This window comes from Diorhabda sublineata, chromosome 4, assembly GCF_026230105.1.
Source record: "Diorhabda sublineata isolate icDioSubl1.1 chromosome 4, icDioSubl1.1, whole genome shotgun sequence".
Lineage (NCBI taxonomy): Eukaryota > Metazoa > Arthropoda > Insecta > Coleoptera > Chrysomelidae > Diorhabda > Diorhabda sublineata.
The window spans coordinates 38,676,640-38,700,618 of NC_079477.1; the positions used below are offsets into that span (position 1 = coordinate 38,676,640).

Sequence of the window (23,979 nt, forward strand, 5' to 3'; positions counted from 1 at the left end):
GAATAATCTTTTGCTTTGACCATATTTATTTCAAAAATTATACTTTGAAAAATGTTTACTTTGTTCTTTTTCAGAACCTGAAAGGACTTTGTTATTAGCTGAAAAAGGTATTGACATAAACAATAGAGAAAACTCGGAATTGATAGTGGCAAATTCCAATTTTTTCTTCATCGGTACTATGAATCCAGGTGGCGATTTTGGTAAAAAAGAATTGTCACCTGCTCTTAGGAATAGGTTTACTGAAATTTGGTGCGAATCTTGTAAAAATCGTCAAGATTTGATTGATATAATTGAACAAAATATAATACCTGGAATTTCATTAGGAAATCAACAAGATGGTTCAAGTGGTATTGGCATTTGTATAATGGATTTTATACAGTGGTTTGAAATAACTGAAGTTGGAAAAAGGCAAGTTTGAATATTTTCACAATCGTATAGAAACTTGATGTATTATTAGCAATATTGGTATTCAATCTTTGGAAATTTAAACTAAACTGTTCTGTTCTAACCACGAGCCAACAAAAAGTAGTTAATCATTTATAAAAACCTGCAATAAAAAAAACTGATTAGACGAAAAAAGGTGTGTGTTAGTTCGAATATAACTGAAATAACAATTCGAATATAACTGAAATTTTATTTCTCATCATTTAAATCTACAACCTTAGAACATTTAACACATATAAAGTGAACATTTGATCCATGAATTTATAGAGGCAACGTTGATAGAATGCGTTGATAGAATGCGTTCCAAGAAGTTTTATGCTTAATACAACAAATATCTTGATTTTATATAAATATTTTGGAGCCATAAAATGTGTTATTTTCGGTGACTTTTTAATTGTTTTTATTTATTTAAACTTGATTTTGAATTATACTGTGTATACTGCTAATAGGTGGCATCTGGAAATGGGTGGGCCGAGTAAATTTTGTTATAGAAAAGATCATAGATGCTCTTAAATTTGGAAACAACCTGTATGTGAATGTTTATTTTATTCATTTTTTTTTACAGATATACAATAAGTATCCGTGACATTTTGACGTGGGTGAATTTTATTAACACGTGTGTGAATAAAATGGATGTTGCCGAAGCGTATTTACATGGTGCTTGCTTGACATTCTTAGATAGTCTAGGATCTGGAATTACTAGTACCGAAAGGTGAAGAAATTTTCACATGTGATTTTTAATTATATCTCAATCAATAAATGCTACTACTATTCTGTTTACAGCTTAAAATCATTAGATCAGTTCAAGGAAAAATGCTTACAATTTCTATCGAACCAAATTATCGACGTTTCCTATACTTCATTTGAGTTAAAAAATTTGAAAGTGGAAAAAATTGACACTCGATTTGGGATAAAACCGTTCTATATCGAAACTAATCAAGAAGAAATGACAACCACAGAATTTTCTTTTAATGCTCCAACTACTGTTTATAATACGCTTAGACTTTTGAGGGGTATGCAGTTGAATAAAGCCATATTACTTGAAGGTAGCCCTGGTGTTGGTAAAACCAGTTTGGTTACTGCGTTGGCAAATTTCACTGGTCACAAGTTATTCAGAATCAACCTTTCGGATCAAACGGTAAATCCTCATTGTTATTTATTATAAACTTGATAATTACTGCTTATAAATGCTTACTGAATACTTCCAGAATGTTCCAGAGTGTTGGAAATGAGTATTATGGCCTTTGAATTGAAAATAAATTTTTATTACGCTTTTACCACGTTATGCTGTCCTTGCTTCCGCCGGAATCTATTTGTTGTTCAGTCAAGTCTTCTTATCCCAATTAAATAATCATTATATAAATTTCGTTTTCTTTCTTTTATAGGATATATCAGATCTTTTCGGTGCTGACTTGCCGGTAGAAGGTGGAACTGGGGGTCAGTTTTCTTGGCGAGACGGTCCCCTACTTGAAGCTCTTAAAAGCGGCAGTTGGATATTATTAGATGAACTAAATTTAGCCTCTCAATCGGTATTAGAAGGACTTAATGCTTGTCTGGATCACCGAGGAGAAATATTTATTCCGGAATTAGGTAAAACGTTTTACGTTAAATCCGGCACTCGATTTTTCGGATGTCAAAATCCATTGAAACAGGGAGGATCTAGAAGAGGGCTGCCGCAGTCATTTTTAAATAGATTCATACAAGTTTTTGTACGTTCGTTGACGGATAAAGATTTGTTGTTGATATTAATGAATCAATTCAATCAGTTACCAGTTGAACTACTTAGAAAAATGGTCGATTTTAATACAAGGATAGTAGAAGAATTAGATAATCACACATTTGCCAATAAGGGATCACCGTGGGAATGTAATTTACGTGATTTAACCCGTTGGTGCGAAGCTACGATTTATTGCGGAAAGTATGATGATGAATACCGGCCTCGAAACGTCGTTTTACTAATTTACGGTGACCGTATGCGAACCTTAACAGATAAAAATATAGTTGAAAGTATTTTTAATGATGTGTTTGGTCAAAAAGTGACAGGTGCGGGCGCGTTAACCTACGTTAGTGACGATAAAGTATATTTTGGTGACGTGTTCATTGAAAGAAATCGATTTTCGGTGGATACTAACGTTTTGAAACAGGAAAAAACTTGTTTAGTTCTGCGATCTCAAATGAAAGTGCTACGGAGCCTGGCGTATTGCGTTAACCTAAACTGGATGGCTATTCTGGTAAGTATGTTTGCGATAAGCTTTTTTTACGATTATATAAAAAATTATTTTCGAATCGTATACATGGTGTCGCAAAAACAACATACATATTTTCAAAAGCTAAAAACGGGTTTTACCAAACTTTATTTTGGCTGATTGCCAATCCAATTTTTTGCATTTTTCTTTTTTACCTTGTTATTTTTATTGCATTTCCGTTTCTTTTAACATCAAATAACAATGTTTACGTGGCTGTAGCATAACGCCGACTGACGCCTGAATGTTTTCTGCACGCGTAGCGTCTGCACGGAGCGATCGGAGGTTGAAAAAAAAGGCCCTCGTACTATATAATAATCAATCAAACAAATTATTTCCTTTCATTTTTTTCAAGGTTGGAACTGCAGGCTCTGGAAAAAATAGTGTAGTGAAAACTCTCGCAAGCCTTGCAGGAAAAACTCTAAAAACGCTTCCAGTAACATCTGCCATGGATACAACAGACATCTTGGGAGGATTTGAACAGGTGAGTATCATTATTTATCAACTACGAATAATTGCACGATTTATTTTTTGTACGGCTATAACACAAAAATGCTGTATCTCAACTGTTCAACAGATAGATCGACGAGGTATATTTTCTATCTTCAATTCCATTTTCTTACCTGATTAAACAATGACTTCATTGTTATTTTATTGAACAATCAATCAGGTCTTCTATGGAATGTCAAATTTGAAGCAATGACAGCTATTTATACTTATAATTGTATAGTTGCGTAACTATGTAACCGTCGATATTGTGAATAATTATATATTTGTTTCAAATTTTTTAAAAATAATGAAAATACCGTTTACATCCGTATTCAGCTTTGCCGGTACCTTGAAGCGATTCACAAACATTGCGGTAGGTGAATAGATCTTAAAATTGATTTTTGTTGTACGCGATGTACCGCGATCGTGTTCGATTCTCAGCGTCTTGCCGAGGGCTCTTCAAGTTTTTCTAATTGACCCAACTTCTTCCGGAAGACGGTTGCTAATCCTCGTGCGTTCTTGATACGGGCAGTGATGTTGCAAGCCAGCGAATAATTTTCCGGCAGAGTGAACAAGTCTTGTTGTTGTTTTGTAGTGACTCCATATCTAGCTTTGCCGGCAGCTCCATGCGCGCCCAAAGACAGGCTCAGGCTCTTCTCGCCACTGGTTCACTTTTCTCTATAGGTCGTGGTTAATGGACTATTTTCGGTTTGCCATTGGGGATCTTGTTTATGCGATAAATCACATCATTGATCCTTTTCTTAGGTTAGAAGAGGGCTTGATTTTCTTAGTTCTTGATTAAGTATGGACCTTCTCATTATTTTCGTAATTTTGAAGAAAAATCCCTTTCGCCCCGTCGAGTTGTGCACCCATACTTTAAAACAGCCGTCTGTGGCTTCCTTGTCGTATCGTTTTCGCATTCTGTCGCTGAAAACTTGAAGATTCAAGAAAACCAATTCGTGTTTTTCCATTTGAACATTTCTCATAGTTTTTATTTTTGTTCCTATTGCAGCATCGTATTTTTGCATATGTCTGTCAAATTCATGACTTTGTTTAAAATTCCTCTTCATCTTTTGCGCTTGCATCTTCGTTTCCACCATTATAATCCATTCTGATATTCCTTCCCGTTATGATATTTTCTACCATATAATAATTTATCTATAAAATAGTTGATAAAAACATAGTATAGGGACATAAAATTACCGACAAAATTAAGGTCGTTGTAATAAAACAAACGGTCGTAAAAAGTAAACTACAGTTAGCCAGAACTTGCCTTTCCGATTTCCAGCATTACTACAATAGTTCTGGAATAAAATTTTAGTTACAATTCATTGTGGTTTTATACACGTCCGGTTTCAAAAGCTTCGGAAAAATAAGTGAAGACATTGTCGGTTAGACGAACCCCTTTATTGCAATCTGTGAAATCTTACAATGAGCAAATGGTTTAAGCAGGTCTTCTAAACGGTAACGAAGATTGGCAATAACACTTCGACACAAATATCTTGATATTGCTGCCATTTCTGACCTCATGTTTTCCTTCAATTGGATTATTTTGATAAACCTTACTTTTAAGGTATCCCCATATAAAATAGTCCAGCTAATGGTTAAGGTCGGGGCTTCTGGGAGGCCAGTTGATGTTACCCCATCGCGAAATGACTTTATTAGGGAATAATTCATTCACAACTTCCATCGAGTCATTCGAGGTATGTCAAGTGACCCCATCTTGTTGGAACCACGTTCTTGAGTTCAAACCTGCAAACTCCTGCAACTCTGTGACCAAAAAATTTCGCAACATATTGCAGTAACACTCACTATTCATATTGATTGCTCGTCCTCGACAGTTTAGGAATGTATTTATGTGTAAGATTCGATGTTTTCATTGGTAAACAGTGGAGATGATGAGTCTACGTCGACTGACGGTTTGTTAGATGTTTACCGAATTCTTCTTGTCGATATCCAATAATTTGTAAAATTTCGTTTTTCGTTTAATCCGAATGGTTCCTAGACTATAATGGACACGGCTAGAGATACAACCATCGTTCAGCTTGTTCTCCGGGCGAAAAACATTTTCATTATCAGATAGCAGGGAAAGTCGATAAAATGTTATCTTATCAGTTTGGTGATAATCCCTAACAGATTTAACTGCAAAAGAGCTAATCGAGCGTTGTTACATGATGTGCCAAGCCCTATTTGTTGATGTGTAATTTTAATAAAGTGCAGCTTTAAAAAGAAACGAAAAAATAGGCTTTCATAGTTATTCAATCTAAAAAGTAAAAAAAACTTGATATAAGAAAAAAAATACGTCACTGATAAATAAATTCAACATTTTTGTTACCCGCTAGAATCAAGCTACATCTGCCAGTTTTGTTGTAGTACAAACGATTTTTGAACAAAAAAAACTTTGAAAATAAAAAGCAATTATTTGATAATATACAAGAAATAACTTTTTCAACTCGAACAGGTCAAAAACCGATTTGTTATCTAGTGATTACTAATTAAGTTTCGCGATATGGTAACACTGATCTTGCCATCATGAAGTTTGACTATTTTTAATGGTGAACATACTCAGAATTTGTTGTCATACGAGTGTCATTCGAGTTGTTCAGCGATACCCATGAAACATTTATCTTGGTCAAAAAATGGGATTGAATCGCGAACATTTTCATTCGATGCTGTTACACTTAACACTGTTTTGACTTTTTGGTGATGATGCAGCATATCGAGCCACCGTGTTTAGCTGATTTTCCGAATTCAATCGCGAGCGCACTTCATTACAGGATATATTTCATAAAGGGCATCCAGAATCGGCTGTTGTGCCAGAAAATATCGACGATATGCGTAAACTGCCATTGCAAGATCGTCATGTGACATACTGTGAGATTGAGGCATTAGTTCCACTCGCATACATTCAATACAGGGTGTCCCACGATGAGTTAAAACTCTGTATATATTGCAAAATACTTATAGTAAAATCGTGAAAATTTTTACGTTTGGGTTTTCGGATACGATCTTTTTAACTAAAATATTTTCAAAGATGGCCGAAGTCGACTTATATGAATAAATTTTTAAAATCTGCGTAAAATTTTAGTATGCTTGAATCTAAAAATTTTAATTATTAATTAATAATTTTTTACGAGGATACCCTTAAAGATATGATAATGGTTTCGGTTCAGTCGCTTTTATCAAAGTCAGAAGTATTTGAATCTATGTTGAAAATTTTTTCATTGTATACAGGGCGTGTACTTTTCGTCCAAATCTTGTAAAAATTGCCTGAACTGTCGGTGATTTAGTCCTCTGCCCCTTATAAAATTTACAATCTTGATGAAATGTTTGGATGCCAATGATTCCTGATGAATTATACAGTGAAATCCCACAAAATTCACACACACTTCAAGAGTTCTTCAGTTATATCTAAGTTACTGTTAATGCCTCGTATAAAAACAACGAGTTGAGGTGTATCAACAGTATCAGCACTTTCGTCAACACCCAATGAAAAGTTTGTGAATTCGTTAATTTTTTCCTTAAGTTGAAGAATCAAATTTTGAGATAAATTATTGATTCTTAAAACATCAGTGTTTCTTTAGAGCTAAATATTTTGAATTATTGACTTTTTGAGATGGAAAAGAAACATCGGCTACTTTCAATTAAAAGTCTTTAAGAGAATCACCATCATTGAAAGGTTCTGATCTTTTCGCGATTTCTAAAGCAATCATAAAAATTGATTTCAGAGCATCTTCGATCTCTGTATTAGCTTTAGAAAACATCGATTGTTGACCTTGAAGTTTCGATTTTAAAGATGACAATGTGTCGATTCTTATTTTTTTAGTGTAACAATCGAATTTTGATTCCTATCATAGCATATCTTCAAATTAAATTCCTTGAACGAGTTTAAAAAAATCTATTACATATACTTTATCTAAAATAAATCTTATTTCTTACCCTTCTTAAAATTTTAAGGTGTGGCTTTTCATCTTCGGTAGGTATAGAGGATTTACTGTAGAAAGTTTCGTGACTTTTGAAATGACAACCCAAAATTGGTTACTGGCTCTTCCTCTATAACTGACGACAGAAAATAATGCAGCAATCTAAATGTTTCACGTTTCGCTTCGACACGCGAAACAACCCCTCCAAAAGCATCAATCCAATCTCTGCAGAGGAATTAAATCCTATATCAGGACCAACCGAAATCATCTCAATTCAATAATAAAAATTCATAAACAAAGGAAAAACTTCAAACTCAACGAGCTTCTCTCTTTCGTTATAGTTTTGATACAGAATTTATTACAAAATGCAATTCGTATTAAAAACTAACTAACGATGTTTAAAATTTCCATTTATAAAATAATGACTACCTTCATTAGCTTGTCCGTTTACAAAAGTTTTAATGAACCACTCGAAACTCTTAAAAATGAAACTACCAAAATTAACGTTAGCGCAAACAATGTTTAGAATGATAAAAAAACTCCCTTTGTAATTTTAATTTATAAATTGGAGTGGTGCGGAGTTTAATTCGAAAGAAACGAGCTTTTGTGAATTGTTAATCGTTATAATATAGTAATGATGCCATACAACGAAACTAGTATTACTTCCAACTTTAACTGTTGGTTAATATCTTGAGAAAATACAGAGATGTTCAAAAAAAAAGTAGGTATATTTTCAACAAAATTGGAAATAGAATGAAATTGATACGAATGGACATGTTGATTTCTAGTAATACAATATATTTTTTCCGCGACCAGAAGGTATGAATCATGATGATTTGATGTTGATGATGCTAGGGTCATATCGACATTGGGTTGCCGAGTTTAAATTTCCTCTACTAGCCTCGAGTTTTCCCTTTTCAACGTTTTTTTTTTCTTCAACAAGCGTTGAAACTTTTATACCTCGTTAATTTACTACAACTGAATATTAAATTATAAAACTTAAAGAGACGAGTAAAATGTACCTGCCTGTAAGTGCGTTTGGTTTAAGCAGGGTTCCAGACGTGACTGAGCCCTTTTTGTACCTCATTCGTTCTTTTTTCCGGAAAACGAAATTTCAAAGCAAAAATCATAAAGGAAAATGAATTCGATGCAAATAAAATAAAAGAAAAAAACATTTCAATTCCAAAGTATAAATAATCATGTTGGTCGGAATCTTCTGGACTAGAGTCATCATTTGATTGAATTATGAAGGGTTGTACTCATCTTCTTCTTTAATAACATGTTCAACACAGTTTTTCCAAAGCTCTTGACCCCTTTCTTCACGAGTTCTACAACCTCTTTACTCAGTTTTGGAGAATGATTACATTTTCGTAATTCTGATTCAACGTTTACTCATATCAAATCTATAGGGTTGAATATGGAATAGTAAGGAGGTAGTCTAAGTGATAGAATGCTTTGTCCATAACGATTATTGACTGTGGTGGAATGTTAGGTAAAAGCTGTTCATTAAACCACTTTTCAAATGATTGTATGAACAGTAATTAAAGCCACCAATGCCATCTAATTTCAATTTCTTTCCATCGGAAAGGATTATCTAAATGAGGTGTTGAAGACTAAAGGCAAAAATTCCAGTTGCGGTCCGTATTCTGGCGTGCAACCAGACGCGGAAAAAACCGCAACATTGTTCAATGTTCTTCTAGTCGTCATCGAGGAACATTTACTTTAAGTTTCGCTTTTATAGTTTTACAATTTTTAACAACAATTATTCTTCATATTTTTGATAAAATTTTTTAGAGTTTCCCATTTATCGGGATTTGTCAAATAGTTCGACAGAACTTTTCATGATCGATCTATTCCTCAAGCAATTTTCCTTCGACTCACCCCTTTTTCGCGAAAAGCTGACATTTTACATTTTTATAGATTAGAAAGACAATCTCCACTGGGCATTTTACTCTGGTTATGATAAAAGTGAGAAGGTTAATAGTGAACGACCACAATGACATTATTTGTTTCGCAACAAAGCCAACGTCGACTCGTAAATAATTTCTAAGCGTTTTACAATCGGTGTATTCCACTATTTTAGTTTCGATTTTAATAACTTTCAATATTAGGGGTTATATTTACGATCCTTTATTTATAACGTTAGTTTGAATCGTTGAATCGTAACTATGGGAGGGGGGGTTGCATAAAATCATCAATATATTTTGAATTGTTAATCATCTTACCCTATTATATTTTTTAGATTGTAGCAGAAACCCCTATAAACGTGTTACACCCTTCAACCGAGTTTGATTATCACTTTCCTTTTCATAATTGCTTCGTAGTTTGCCTCTGTTCCCTGCGAGGTACTTTATGTAATAGATGATACTAGAACAGAAACGATCGTTAATTTAAAGGCTGCGATATAATTTTTTTTTTGTCGAAGTAATTAAACAAACTAAAACTAGATATTTCTTCAAGGAAAAAATTATTAACGTATAATATCAATACATAAAAATGAAGCACTTATTACAACCCTGTATTAAATTAAACTGGGTTGGAAAAAATGCTAATCCATTGAAATGTTATTCACGTTCATATTTTGCGATGAATAAATGGGAAAAAAGTAGTTATAGGATTCTTTCTGAAAGCAAAAGGTTATAAAAATACAAAATTCAGATTAAACCTGCTGTTTATTTACATTTGATAATCATAAATATTTTATAAAATAATTTTAACCATATTCGTTTCAATATTCTCTGAATTTCACAAAATAATGTATCTATTTTATGTCCCCATCAAATTCAAAACTACCAATTATCTAATTGATACACTTTTTCCAATAATTTTTCACTCGCTTCCAAGATTTTTCTACTTCCTTGAAATCATTCAAACGCTGTCATCTTGGCTGTCTTTTATTTCGGCCCTGTGAGATATTTTCAAATTCTGGTCGACCTGTCCCAATCCGGATGCTAGTCGCTTTCCTGTGGCGAAGGTAGATCGTCCATATTGGTGTAATGAGGTGGTAGAGCAATTGGTAAGATCCCGTTGTTGAGCGACTCTGATTCGAATTGTTGGACGGGTGTCCAAGGACTCAAATCGGGGTTTCCCTAAAACAAAAAAAATGACATCAATGTACAAATATACTAATTATGCGGGTGAATAAATGAATGGAATCGCAATTAATCCGAAAACTTGAACAGAATAAACTTCAATAAATAAAGAAATCAAATTACCATCTGAAAGGCAAGTCTGAATTTTTGTTTGCGGGATTTATGTAAAAAAGCTGAATTTACATTTGGGGATAGAAATTACTGTTTTCTAAAATGTAGGGGTCGAAATTTTCTATCAAATCATGTTGAAAAAACTTCGATGTACCGGGTGTCCCAATAAGAATGCTCTCGGTCATATAGTTCAGTAATCAAGGAATGAATGTGAAGATTCCCGTCAAGGTGGTTTTTCCACCGGAATTATTTTTCGCAGATCGAGGTTTATCGGTAAGAAAATTCAGTATAAAATATAATGGGTTTTATTTTACTTAATACTCTCTGAAGACGATAATTTGGTTTTCGAAACGCGCGCCAGACAGTGTAGTTAGTTTTTGCTATAACATTTTTATCTATAGCAACATTTAGGAACTCTTCGATTATGGTAAAAATTTTAAAACTTATGGCGATAAAAATTGTCTTTTGATTATTTGATTCATCTCATATAATTTTTAGAATATTTGATATATGTATACACTCTGTCAAAATTGAATTGAAAATTTCGAATGAGTTAAAGTGTGTCGAACATTTTGATTCAACTATTCTTATTTGTTTAGGTTTGAGTTATGACTGGAAATGCATGAAATTAACTTTCAAACTGTAAACAATCTAAAATTACGTAAAACACATGACAGATACAATGAAAATGAGTACATGCCTCTTACACCACTTACATATAATATTTAATTACCATAGAGCTATCAGGGTGGGCGGGAGCCGGTAAGAGGGGAGGCTTCAGGAGAGATATATCGGCCGCTCTAGGTGGATCGGGTGGTGGAGGAACGCTTGGTCCCGACACTAACCAAACAGGTATCCAACCGCAGCATATATCTAAAGTAGCCCTTCTGAGGCCTCTGTGTAGGACTAAAAACAATGTTGGATTTACTATTGCGTGGACATATGATATGTGGAGAGTTATCTGAAACAAAATATTTTTTTAACTAATAAAGAACTAAAATCGAACTCATTTATTCATGATGATGACATATCTGGGGTCAGTTTTTGATATGGCAATGGTTAAAGTCTCCGAAAATTACTCAAAAAAGTATTTGATAGATATTACACGTAGCTCATAGGATCTTATATAATGTTAAGTACACGTCAACGTCATTTGAATTTTTTAGTATGGCAGATATTGAAGATGATGAGTAATAACTATTTTTCATTACTACCTTTGAATGATTTGTTTCTCTTAATATCTTCATAACATTTTAAAAAACGTTCAAAACCACATATCTCAATTTCGACCCAAAACAACAAGAAATTTATGAATTAAACGAGTCTCACTAAGCGACGCCACTGCTTATCGCAGACTGTCTGGCAGCAATATTGCACAGAAATTCCGATAGCTTCGGCCAATAGAAATGCATTTATTTTAAGATTCGATGTTTTCATTGGTTATATATACAGTGGAGATGATGAGTCCACGTGGACTGAGGGTTTGTTAAATATTTACCGAATATTATACGGGGAGTGTACATAATTTGGTTTGAGTACCGTACGTATTTATGAAAAACTGATTGTCTTCTGCAATTGATATTGGAAGAACTATACCAGCATTCTAAATGTGATTTACAAGAAAAAATGTTTGCCTCTTCAGAAAACCGGTAACGTCATTAATGACAAGTATTGTCTAAATAAATTTCGTTCACGATCGTTTATTGAAAACAATCCAATATTTTGTAAGTAATTAACGACAAGACTTATCGTATTAAAATTAAATAACGAATTCTTCCAAATTAAAATGAAAATACCCCGTAATAACATGTGTCATTGTCGTAACAATTTGAAACGTTTAGATACTGTGAAAACACAATACTGCTTTTAAATTCACCTCATGACCCAGCGGATTTCCAACAACGGGATGGTTGACCAAGGTAACAAAGAAGAGAGGTCCCCAAAAAAGGACGTACGCCGCCGTAATGACGAGGAACATTTTTACCCTTTGTACTCCCTCTCTTTCCATTCTCCTTAGGTAATCTCGCATCCTACGATGTTCTTCTAGGGCACCGCATCCGCCTCCTCCCATAACGCCTATGCCGATGCCGTTGCCGCTACCGATTCCGTCAACGACACTCTGAAATAAATAAAAACTATTAGGACTGAGTGACGTTTGTTAATAATTTTTTCAACTTTCACTTTCTGTTGACTTTGAAAGTAACACTTTTCGATGGGAAACACATAAATACGAGCCCTCTCACAATCACTGAAGGATCGCCAAATTGTGAAAGCCAATTATCATGGATAACATCTGTTCTCAATCAATTTTCATCGAAAAAACTGAATTTTCTAAAATGAAAAAAATATTTTATGAATTAGAAGAAAATTTAGTTACAACGCCTTTTTTGATTGAGTACTGCTTCTATTCATCTTGGTACACTATGTGGTGTAAAAAAGTGCTTTTGCCGATTCGAGATTCTGGAAAGGTTCGTAAGGAATTTGACTACTGGACGTCCATTTTCAAACTGGGATATTGTGTTCTGACATCCAGTATTCAACTTTTTAGCCATATGACAGGCTGCGCCAAATACATTCTTTATTATTTGAACCCATTTTTTCTTCTACGATCCAGAAATAAAGCAGCAATCGACGGAATGGCGTCACTCAGGTTCTCCAAGACCTAAGAAGTTTCGTGTCCAAAAATCTGCTGGAAAAGTTCTTGCTTCAGTTTTTGGGATTTTCATGGAGTAATCATGATTGATTTTTTTGGATAAGGGTAGAACAATAACTGGAGATTACTATTCGACATTACTGATCACTCTAGGGGAGAAAATTAAAGAGAAAAGACGCGGAAAGCTATCCAAAGGTGTTTTGTTTTTGCAGGACGACGCCCCTGTACATAAACCTCATGTTGCCATGCCATGATTTAGAGTTTGATTTACTAGTACACCCCCCTTATTCACCAGATTTGGCTCCATCCGACTATCATCTCTTTCCTTAACTAAAAAAAGTTTAAAAGGTCGTAAATTTTCTTCCAACGAAGAGGTAACTGAATTCAAGTATTGAGTAAACAACAAAAACGATCTACAGCCTCGACATTGAAAACTCTATTACGTTCATTTGCTTTTTGATTTCATTTCAAATAGACAACGCTCCTGTTTACAATAAAATTTATGTCAAGAATTCTCGGTATAACCATTTTTATTTAAATTTTCTGCAGAAACATCATATGTGATGTACTGTGAAATTTCAAGAGTTTCCAATTCGAGAATTCTCTCTTTGGAATGGTTTCTATGCAGGGATTGTTACGAATATTCGCATACTAATAATTCGTATATGGAGAAATATTATAGTAATAACTATAAGAAGTGGTACAATGATGTTTATGAGATTTATTGATCGAAAATTGTACGAGGAATGTTAAAAAAAGCCGCAGCATATGGTGGAGGAATTTTTTTGATACCGTGTGCCGTTAGGTTAGAATCGAGACAAAAATAATAGATTTATGGTTAAATTCCAATCACTAATAACGTTTAAAAGAATTAATTTTCCTGAAAAATATCTTTTTATTCAAATATTGTTTTTAGTTGTAGTCATAAAGATTCAAAATAACGAAATTGAAGAAAAAATGCGCAATTAGATGGGAATGACTTTAATTTCATCTTTTTCGCTCGAATTTCCAAACATTTTTTAGGCTTTTCTCTTTTAACATTATGTTTATTAATTTGTACTTTCATCCAACTTTGCAGTTTTGGAAAAAGGAAAGAGTTGTATGAGATTGAAAACAGTTCACTTTCAAAGTGTCAAATTAGATGGTTTATCAATATTTTACGTTAATTTAAGTTTTTCTATTTCGATTTTGTAGTCTATTTAGTGCTTCTACTCAGAAAATATAAAATCGACAACTTCTACAGTTCTTTAGATGTGTATTCTGTATAAGTTTAAAAGAAGCTATAATACGTAAGTTTTTTCCCTGCATTATCGCAAACTTAACCTTTGAAAAGTTTCAAACTTTTGCTAGTGTACGTAGCATATAAATACCCTTCCCTCAACGATAATTTTTCAGCTTTGGTATCAGCTAAACGTCGCAGAAAATAATCGTTGATAATAGAGGGTGGTGCATTAACAAGTCTAACTGTTTTATACAGAAAATCCCGAGTCGAAATATAAAAACGCTTATTTCTCTTAGATTATTGAATATTCTTCTCATACTTGCTAATGCATCAAAATCGTGATGTAAGAAAGAGCTATTTGGGGTTTTTATAATTCATTATATACAATAACTCTTTCGGAATTATCAATTAAGTAGAAATTTTCGATTTTCCAATATATATTGGATAAATATAAATTGGGCGGGGAAATCGCTTTTTAGTGCCTGAAGTGCCGACCGCTGTTCAGTCGATTACACATCAACCAGCTCACAACCTATTAGCATTTCTATTACACTGGTCGACAAAAAAAATTTTTTCCGAATCGAGAAATGTTTTAGAAAAATCATAAACATTAAATATTTTTTGTTCATTTTTATATTGAAATAGTTACTTAAATTTATTTTTTACGTGTACTTTCCCGTCTTTGTTGTATTCGAAGATTTTTCCGAATGATAACTGACTATAGTCCAATCAGGAATGAGGGAACGGAATAAATTAATAAAATTCCATAAGCGCACTTGATCGAATTTCAAGAACGAATAGTTCCTATTTGAAATTTGATTTTTATAAAGATATTCAAACATTTTCAATTACATTGGAATGTAATTACAAATTGTGTACCTCGTGCTTTTAGATAAATAAGAAAATCTACTATCGCTTTCCACCGAGCGATTTTTTAACATTGGAAAAATAATCTTAGGGAGCCAATCCACTATCACAGTATTTTAAGTACAAAGGTACGGAAAAATCTTTCAAAATCTTAGGGTAGTCTACCCCGACCACACAGAACTGTCAGAAGTGGCTTTTTATTTTCAGTTTACTGTCTAAAGTTTCGTGACTTTTGAAATAACCACCTAAAATTGGTTACTGGCTCTTCCTCTAAAGTAAAACCTATATCCAGTTATAAATATTTGTTTTTTATCTGAAAACCCTCGTATCGTGCTCGTATATTGAAAACGATCGATTTCCAAGTGTATACTTTATTACTTTTGGTATACTTTTTCTTGCCAACACATATATTGATACACATAATATCACATTTATCGCTGGTATCAATGCTACTCGTCCATCAAATTTGATTTACAGGCATCAACTCAGGTAGTAAATACATAATGAAATCTACAATATGACAGAATATGAACGGAGAAATTATACGTGATGAAATAATTAAATCAAAATTGAGATGAAATATTTCAGCCATCGACGATTCATATTATCTATGTCATAATAAAATAATTTCGGAATGGTTTTTCAGTTCATAATTATTAAATAATTAAATTATTTATTAAAGTTAACACTGTATAAGAATGTTGAAACTCACTCCATCTTCTGTAGTATTCATATGACAATTCGGTGGACCTCCAGTCACGTTCACTAACGTCGTAACTAATCCTGCTACACGTACCGCCTCTACATTTGCCTTAGTTAAATCTCGATGGAGTTTTTTGAGGTGAAAAAGAGTCAAAAATACGCATACCAAGTTCACCGCTATCCAAAGGGCATTCAGGATGTAGTGACGGAGAGGACCATGTATCAGTGGACATGAAGGAGCTTTGTGACCGCTTTCTCCTTGCGCCGCTAGTGCACCTGAAACGTTTTCAACTATATTATAGTTAACATACTCCCAAATTGAAAAAAAAATCATCATAGAATAAAATACATATAAGAATAAAACAAGACAAACAAGAATATTAATATCACGATTCCAAATGTGTATGTTGCTTAGGGAGAAGGTAAATTATTCCAAAATTAAAATTCAAGTATCTGGGAATCACCCTATATTGCAAATTTCCGTGCAATAAACAAGTCATAATGTACAAAAGAATAGTTCAAAGGAATAATTATGAAAATATGACATCCATTTGATTTCAATTGGCAAGTGATTGTGCATTTTTTAATGCATTGTAAAATATTGAGCACATAACTAATTCTGAAGGTTGAGTAAGTAGGTAAAGGTCTGGAATGGGAGGAGGAGCGTGCTTACGAAATAGGCAAACGGATTCAAGAATGAATAAAGAAGAAAGAGTCAGAATCTATCATTTGAAGAAAAGAAAGATTCGCTCAAATTTAGTCGCACCACACGTACCCCAGAAGGGAAAGACATATCGGGGATGCGATTCAGAAGGGCATAATAGACTGTTAAAGTGGTGGATAAGTTCAGTTCTTTGGGAAGTGATATCAGCGCACAGCAGGAGGAACTTAATTTTTTTGATTAGGTGGCAATATGTAACTCCCAGTTCAAGGAATTTGATTCTATGAAGTACCGTGAGATCAGGGCTACTTCAAGAGAAACTTGAATCGTCTGCAAAAAACTTCTTTTACCATTGATGTTTAGAAAGGCGATGTCGTTTATAAACAGAAGATACAAAATAGGGCCTAGTACTGAGCCTTGGGGCACACCACATTCTATGGACTTGCAAGATGACAGAATTTTTTAGTTCATTAACAAATTTGCGCACTATGTTCCAACTAAAACTCCTTATACAAAATTCATATCCATAAAAAACCCCATTTTTTTAAATAGTAAGTGTAGTTAAGTGACATAATTTGTAAAGAAACAATTTTAGATGACTATGTGTGGATAATAACAGAACTAAAGAAATCTGTAAATTCAATGGATTCGATTGTGAATAGAAAAAATTATAACTACCTGATAAAAAGGTAGGACCCAGATTTATAGTAATCGAAGCAAACCAAATCATGAAAGTACCGAATAGCACACATTGCGGCGAGTCCATTAGAAGCGGTGCGTCAGATATAGCTGCCGTTGCCACATCTCCGGCAGCTTCATCGTCGTCAGGAAATATTGGGGAATCATTTAGCACCGTTGTGAGCATATTTACCGTAGCTACTGTAACTAGAAGAAGAAATGCCGTTTCTACTAAAGAACATTTTTGGACCGGTTGGCAGTGAAGAATTGAAACTCCAAGAGGGAGAAGAAGGGCTGCTCGCGCACAATCGACTGCACCTTGGTGAAATAATAATCCTTGAGACCATCTGAAACAAAAAATAATCACGATGAATTATGGAAACCCTTTTGTTTGTCTATGTATTTATTATAAAGACAAAAACTAGTTTATAATAAATAGTTATAATGAACGGAGCGACATAGGAAAGTAACCGAAGACTTTTAATAAATTATATAAGTTAGATAAGTATTACTGTTATGTTAACTATTAAATAAGCCTAGTGTAAGTTCGGAAGTTGAAAGTACGAAAGATTATAGAAGCGATATGCATCGATACACAATTTTTAATACTGGGTGAAAGAAAACTTTCCGTCTTTCCAACCACAACACTCTAAAAACTGAATAACAGTGTCAAAACAGTGGGTTTTTCGGAGTGAATCGACCAAAAAAGCCAAGTTTTAACGTTAATAATGTCACTTTTTTTAGTATACCTTCGGTATAATGTTTTTGTTTGTTACAAAAATATTTCGAGTAATTTGGAACAACTGCAAGAATGAATAACTACCCCTCGAGTGCCTGATATAATAAGATCGGAAGTTGAAAACGCCTTAAAACTTCTCCGAAATAAAATTTCACCAGGTGCCGATCTAATAACGGTAGAGGTCTCAAAAGTTGTGGTCAAGGAGGGAATAGAAATATTCTACAAAATCTATAATCTTATGGAAATTGGATAACAGAACGGATTCCATGAACGGGGCACATGACGAATGAAGAAGTACTGAAGAGAGCGGGTGTGAAGAGAGAACTGTCCGCGGTAATTAAATAACGAAAAGTATCTTATTTGGAAACACATCTTGTGAGGACTGAGATTTTCAACTCTCAAGCTAATATTGACGGGAAAGATCGACAGAAGGAGAGGACCAGGGCGTAAACTACATTCCTGGCTACGGAATATAAGAGACTGGTGTTGCTTCAGGGTGCAGCAACAATTATTCGTTGTACAGAAGAGGGGTGCCTTCAGATAATGAATTAGAAGTTTTGGACAAGAGAACACCTACACGCTGCAAAGTGTATGGTACTTGAAAAAGAAGAAGAATCATGCTGAAAAGATAATGCAAAGAGGAGTTTACAGTTAAAATAAGATTACGCTGTAAAAGTGAATGTTTTATGTCGAAAAGCGTATAAATATGATAAAAGAAGACGAAAATGAATACAATGAATATTTCCCCGATGGATATATTTCACCAGTGTGAGAAAAACAAAAGAAACAGAATTTAATAGAAATTATAAAATTTCTGTAGTGAGTAAAAAGATTAAATAGTAAAACTTCTTCCATAGGCAATATTGATTGTTGCTGGAAAGTCCTGCACTTAATCAATTTTAAAATACTTGACTACTATAAAAAGTTCGTTGTTTTCTTGTACACCTTCATAAAATCGGAATTACAAATTTACTAGCCGTCGACCATAGGACGGTGTGCTACCTATATCCAATGAATAAATAGAAAACCCCCTGTGTCCAAATAAAGTAGATTTATATTTTGCAAGTATATTCATTTACTTAACTTACAGGTATGCTGCTTACGAACAGTATAAAATTAGCTGTCACGTTTAATAATTAATTTTCATTCATTTAGTTTATACTGTTGAGCAATTGATGATTAATACAATCCAAGAATGAATAATGTTAATTAAATGTATGAGAATCGAGACTTTTCTACACCAGTGGAAAATAAAGTGCCTGCAATTTGGATACCCACTTAAAGAGCTTAAATATAATAATGTAGATACTCATGCTACAATATTCAATAGGAAATTGAGTATTTATTTAAGGGGCTGTCATAAATAAGAAACTTGATAATTTTATCGCCATTTGTACAGACACTTTTATCTACGAAATTATAGATGTTGAAAAGTTTATCATTAATAAGAAACCGGCTTCTCCGATTGATCGTGCTTTGGTAATCAATGTCCTTCGTATGCGACCGTGAAAAATTTGACTGCAAACTACAAAAGAAGTAAATTTTCCATTGAAGATGATGACCGATCGGGAAGGCCAGTTTCTGTGTCAGTCCCCGAAAATATCGATGCAGTTCATGACATAATTTTATCAGACCGTCGAATTGGGCTGAAACGGATCTGATCTGAAGCACCGAATATTCCATTATATCAATTTGGATATGAAAAAAATTGCTATAAAATGGATTCTCAAAAGCGTGCAAGGGTAGAAGCATCGTGTTCGATCTGTGCTCGATTTGAAGACGATGTAGACTTCTTAAACCGAGTTGTTACTATGGATGAGACTTGGGTACATTTCTACGATCCAGAAACGAAGCAACAATCGATGGAATGGCGACACTCTGGTTCTCCAAGACCTAAGAAGTTTCGTGTCCAAAAATCTGCTGGAAAAGTTCTTGCTTCAGTTACAAAAAACTCCATTTAGTACTGAATCTATTGCTAATCGATCAGCTGTTTCATTACCATGTATTCCATATGTAAGATAGCATACAGCTAGAAATATCGGATAATTAGATTTGTATACTCGTGAATTCGCAATTTCACTGTTATTTTTCATTACGTTAAGTAATACATCGAGATTTTGTGTTAATTGTAATACAATTTCAGTTTTCCTATTCTATTTGAATATACTTCATTTGTAAAAGCATCGATGACGATCTGAAGCTACTTTCTCAACGGAAATATTTATTTGTACGCCAAGGAATGAAAGTGCTACATAGTCCAACAAACTAGTATTTCAGCCGAGGCGTACACAACATTTTTTAGACGGCGCATAAGATCCAAAACTTTTCCAATTGCACTGAGGAAAGAAAATAAATAATAGAGAATTATAAACATATTATTTATAATTTTTTCTGGTGACACCACTTCATAAAGAGCTCGTACAGTTTTTCGTACCTTGTACGATAGTTATCGGTCTCATTGCTTTCTTCGGTGAGATCAAGTGGCGTGGATTCGAGTAACTCTTTTCATCATCATTCATTGTTATTCATTAATTTAGACAAAACTTCGAATAAAACAAATAATTTCAGAAAATTAAAAATTTGAAGTTATGCAAAATCATCGAAATGAACCTGTCAACTGTCAACATTGAAGTGGTTACTCCATAGCGTACCGAAAGTGTTTTGCAGTACGGAACTGTCACTTTTACTACATGGAACACTCAAAACGCAACTTTCGGTATATAAATGAATACAGAACGAACAACTTTCAGATGGCGTTGTCTAAAAAATTTACTTTTGATATATATCGTATACACATTTCCCAAAGTATCTTAATCAGACTTTTCCTTCAATAGATCGAATAATGTAATGCGACGTGGTAGTTATTATCAGAAATAGATGGGGACGTCGGAACTTCTTTACCTAGATCCATCAGGCCTCGGGACAAACTTCAAAAGAATAAAGCGAAAATGGATTGAGCTGTCGTTAGTAGGGTGATTTGTTTTGTTGGGAATTTTCTAAAAGATCTAATATAAAGAAACGGCTCGAGAGATGTCTAGATGATAAATTAGAGTTCGCTAGTCAAGGCAATAGGAACAAGTTAGCAATTAAATAGAACTGTCTTTCTATAGTTTAAATGGATTGTTTTACCATTTTTTCGGAATATAAATACTTGAAAACAAAAGATATTACTATAAGTAAACATAACAACTGAAACGAAACACGTAAATATCAACGTAAACCAATTTATTTCAAATTTTTCAGTGTAAACCGACTTCACTCCTGGAGTATCTTACTAACTAGAAGTCAACAATATAGATTCGTTTGAATACATGTCCTATTGAGAACATATTTCTTATTTTCCACTCATAAGGGACTTTGTGTTTAGGGTAGAAATTGAAAAATAATATACACATCTATGAGAATTCCATCGCCTAAGAGATGGAAAAGAAATAGAGCAGTGTCGTGACAAATATTCTCTGTAGACACAGAAAGTACGATTTTGGTCGGATTGAAAATTCATTATAGCAACTTTATAGGTTTTGTATCCATTTACAACTACAATAACGTAAAATGCACCGTTCAGGAAAAAGAAAAATAAAAAAAATTGAAATGATTACAAATATTTTGTTTTTGGCACAATATCATGAGCATAGACGCGCTCAGGCACTTTTGGAGCGCTTTGTGAGCCACAAGAATGAGTGAAATTAAAAAAAAACACATATGAAATGATTCCTCAAAGAACGATCTAAAAGATTGTTCTGAGGTAATTTTATTGAAAAATCAAACCTAAATGTATAAGAAAGGGTCCACGAAGAAAAAAATTTACACAACAATATTTATTTTAGACCGGCATCTATGCAAATGGAGAATGCAAAAAATTTGTTAACAATTGCATAACTTTGTGAAAAATGACGAGAAAAGTATAAATCCAACGGGACAGATAGAAATTTTTCATTGGAAATTTCCTCTTAATATTTGTCGAGTTGTAAACAAAATGCCTTTTTTTAGTCTTAGATTTTTTATAACAATTGGAATTTTTGGCGTGCTGCGAAATCTCCAAAACACCTTTTTCCAATTATCATTCTGGATCGATTGAGCTATCGCTCATATTTTAGGAGCTTCTTCTTTGTGGTGATGGGCTCAATCCTTAGATTATCCACCCAAGCTAAGTTTTAGGTGCTTTACCACTATTTTTCACGTTTTTGCAAATGTTTACTGGACTAATACTACAGTAGTATAATTTACAGAAGAAAATAAGCGGTAATAGTTTTTCCTTCCCGAAAGTGAAAAATCTCAAAGTACATATCTGTCCAGATATAGAAGCTAATATTTGCAGAGTTTCAAATTAATTGTGTAAAGCTACAGGTCAATGGGGAAATCAAGAAAGAAATGCGCCTCGAGATGTGTTAAAAAGTAAAGGGTAATTATCGGTAGAGGAAGTTATTTAATGAACAGAAAGAAAAAGAAAATAAAATTCTGTGGTATTTTTTCTTTTAATACAGGCTGAACTTACAGTTAATTGAAAACAAACTTTGAAATATAAGACCAGGATAAGCCTTACGAGTAAAATTTGGGGAAAAAATGTTTAATTTTTTGTTCATTCCAATTAATTTGAAATTATGTACAAAATTGATGTATTTGAACTACTCACTGAAGTATTTTCATTTACAAGAAACACAACACGTAAACAATCGGAGCCAGCGATTCTCGTCTCGTTGTCATGTCTTAGAAGTTTAGAACTCCGGACACCTGCAGTCGATGAATTGTTTTATAGGATCGTAGTCGTTGAAGCTGCTGTTATATATTTTTGTTTTATTGTGATATTTTTCTAATCTTGTTAATAAAGAATAACAATCGCATTCATTTTCAAAATCGAAAACACACGTAATACGAAGAGAAGTTTCGACGGCAAGTCCCAGGCGTACTTTTATTTTCCTCGTGTCTATCTTGAAAATAAATAGATCTCATTGTTTTGTGGGGATCGTAATCCAATAATATAATTAAATAACTCAATTCATCAACTTGCTTTTTAAAAACAATTTATTTGGCAAACTGAGGATTTAATAATAATTTACTGGCGTACTAGACGAATATTAAATTGAATGAACGAAGTATTGGTTACAATTATTCAATAATAATTATAAAATTATATAAAGATATTTATGGTTCATTATAGTCACATTAATAATAATTAAATAATTGATGATATGATGATAACTTCATGAGGTTAAAGTTGACAATCCCTAAAACTGACAGAAATATGAAATACAAACAATTTATACTAACGATAAACTTAATGAGGTTACAGTTCAAGTAATAAATAAGTAATTGATGATGATGCGCCGCTGTGTTAAGGGTTGTTTGGGATTATTTAACTCTATCATATAATTTTATTCATTGATAAAGGCTTACCAAAAAGGCCTACTAAAAATTTTGTGATTGTACGTTTTTTTGTCGTTGTAATTATTTGTATTTGTGGAAAGCGCGGCGCGGGGCAGTGACGGAGTGATGTGCTCGCGTCCTTCCGCTCGATGCTGGCGTTCCTGACAGACATTTTTGAACGTTTGAAAATTCTTAACAAATCTTTGCATGGGAACAATACAGATTTCTCCAAATGACTAGTAAAGTTGAAGCATCCAAGAAGAAATTCGTGCTTTGGGAAAAAAATTTGAGGAATGGAGAATGTTTCATTTTTGAATAATTTCCTATAAGAAAACAATTTAATCCTGAAAGAAAAATGTTGACGGAGAACTATTCTAAATTATAGGGTTATTTTGAAGACTACCTGCCAGAAGATGAAATCAAAGCGCAGCGGTGAGTAAACGACTCGAGAAGAAGCAAAATAGCTGATTGATATTTCAACGGACTGGACTTTGAAATCAAAATTTCAGTCCCAATCCCTGTTTGAGTTTTGAACTCCTAAAGGTACTCACCAAAGAAGACTTCCAGCACTGCTCCGATCAATGGAAAAAACGTATGGAAAGGTGTGTGGCGAGGAGAGGGGAGTATATTGAAGGGGAACATTCGAATGTAGAATAATTTTTATAATAAAATCATTTTTCGTAAGCAGTCTCGTTATTTAATAGCCGGACCTCGTAATTTATATAATTGTAGGCCAAGATGTTTTCTTTACCAACAAATTACCAATTCAATCGAAATTCGGCACCATTTTC

At 33.5% G+C, this 23,979-nt stretch overlaps 2 protein-coding genes across 7 annotated transcripts in view; one reads left to right on the forward strand and one right to left on the reverse strand.

Annotated features, from left to right (window-relative positions):
* LOC130443444 (midasin) overlaps window positions 1–23,979 on the forward strand; it is a 107,057-nt gene that overhangs the window by 10,834 nt on the left and 72,244 nt on the right. Inside the window, exons 14-18 of the mRNA XM_056778068.1 lie at window positions 75–408; window positions 1,010–1,156; window positions 1,228–1,582; window positions 1,830–2,675; window positions 3,043–3,171. Coding sequence (XP_056634046.1) covers window positions 75–408; window positions 1,010–1,156; window positions 1,228–1,582; window positions 1,830–2,675; window positions 3,043–3,171 — 1,811 coding nt within the window. The remainder of the gene's footprint in view (window positions 1–74; window positions 409–1,009; window positions 1,157–1,227; window positions 1,583–1,829; window positions 2,676–3,042; window positions 3,172–23,979) is intronic.
* The window catches only part of LOC130443445 (uncharacterized), a 55,980-nt gene continuing 41,753 nt past the window's right edge, over window positions 9,753–23,979 (reverse strand). For 3 of the 6 annotated variants that reach the window (XM_056778070.1, XM_056778072.1, XM_056778071.1), the window contains 5 exons: window positions 17,086–17,432; window positions 15,757–16,022; window positions 12,179–12,421; window positions 11,036–11,263; window positions 9,759–10,188 (listed from right to left, as the gene is read on the reverse strand). In XM_056778070.1, coding sequence (XP_056634048.1) covers window positions 10,051–10,188; window positions 11,036–11,263; window positions 12,179–12,421; window positions 15,757–16,022; window positions 17,086–17,432 — 1,222 coding nt within the window. In that variant the 3' untranslated portion in view covers window positions 9,759–10,050. Of the gene's footprint in view, window positions 10,189–11,018; window positions 11,264–12,178; window positions 12,422–15,756; window positions 16,023–17,085; window positions 17,433–23,979 lie in introns of all 6 variants that reach the window. The other 3 variants (XM_056778073.1, XM_056778074.1, XM_056778069.1) reach the window with 2 other exon arrangements.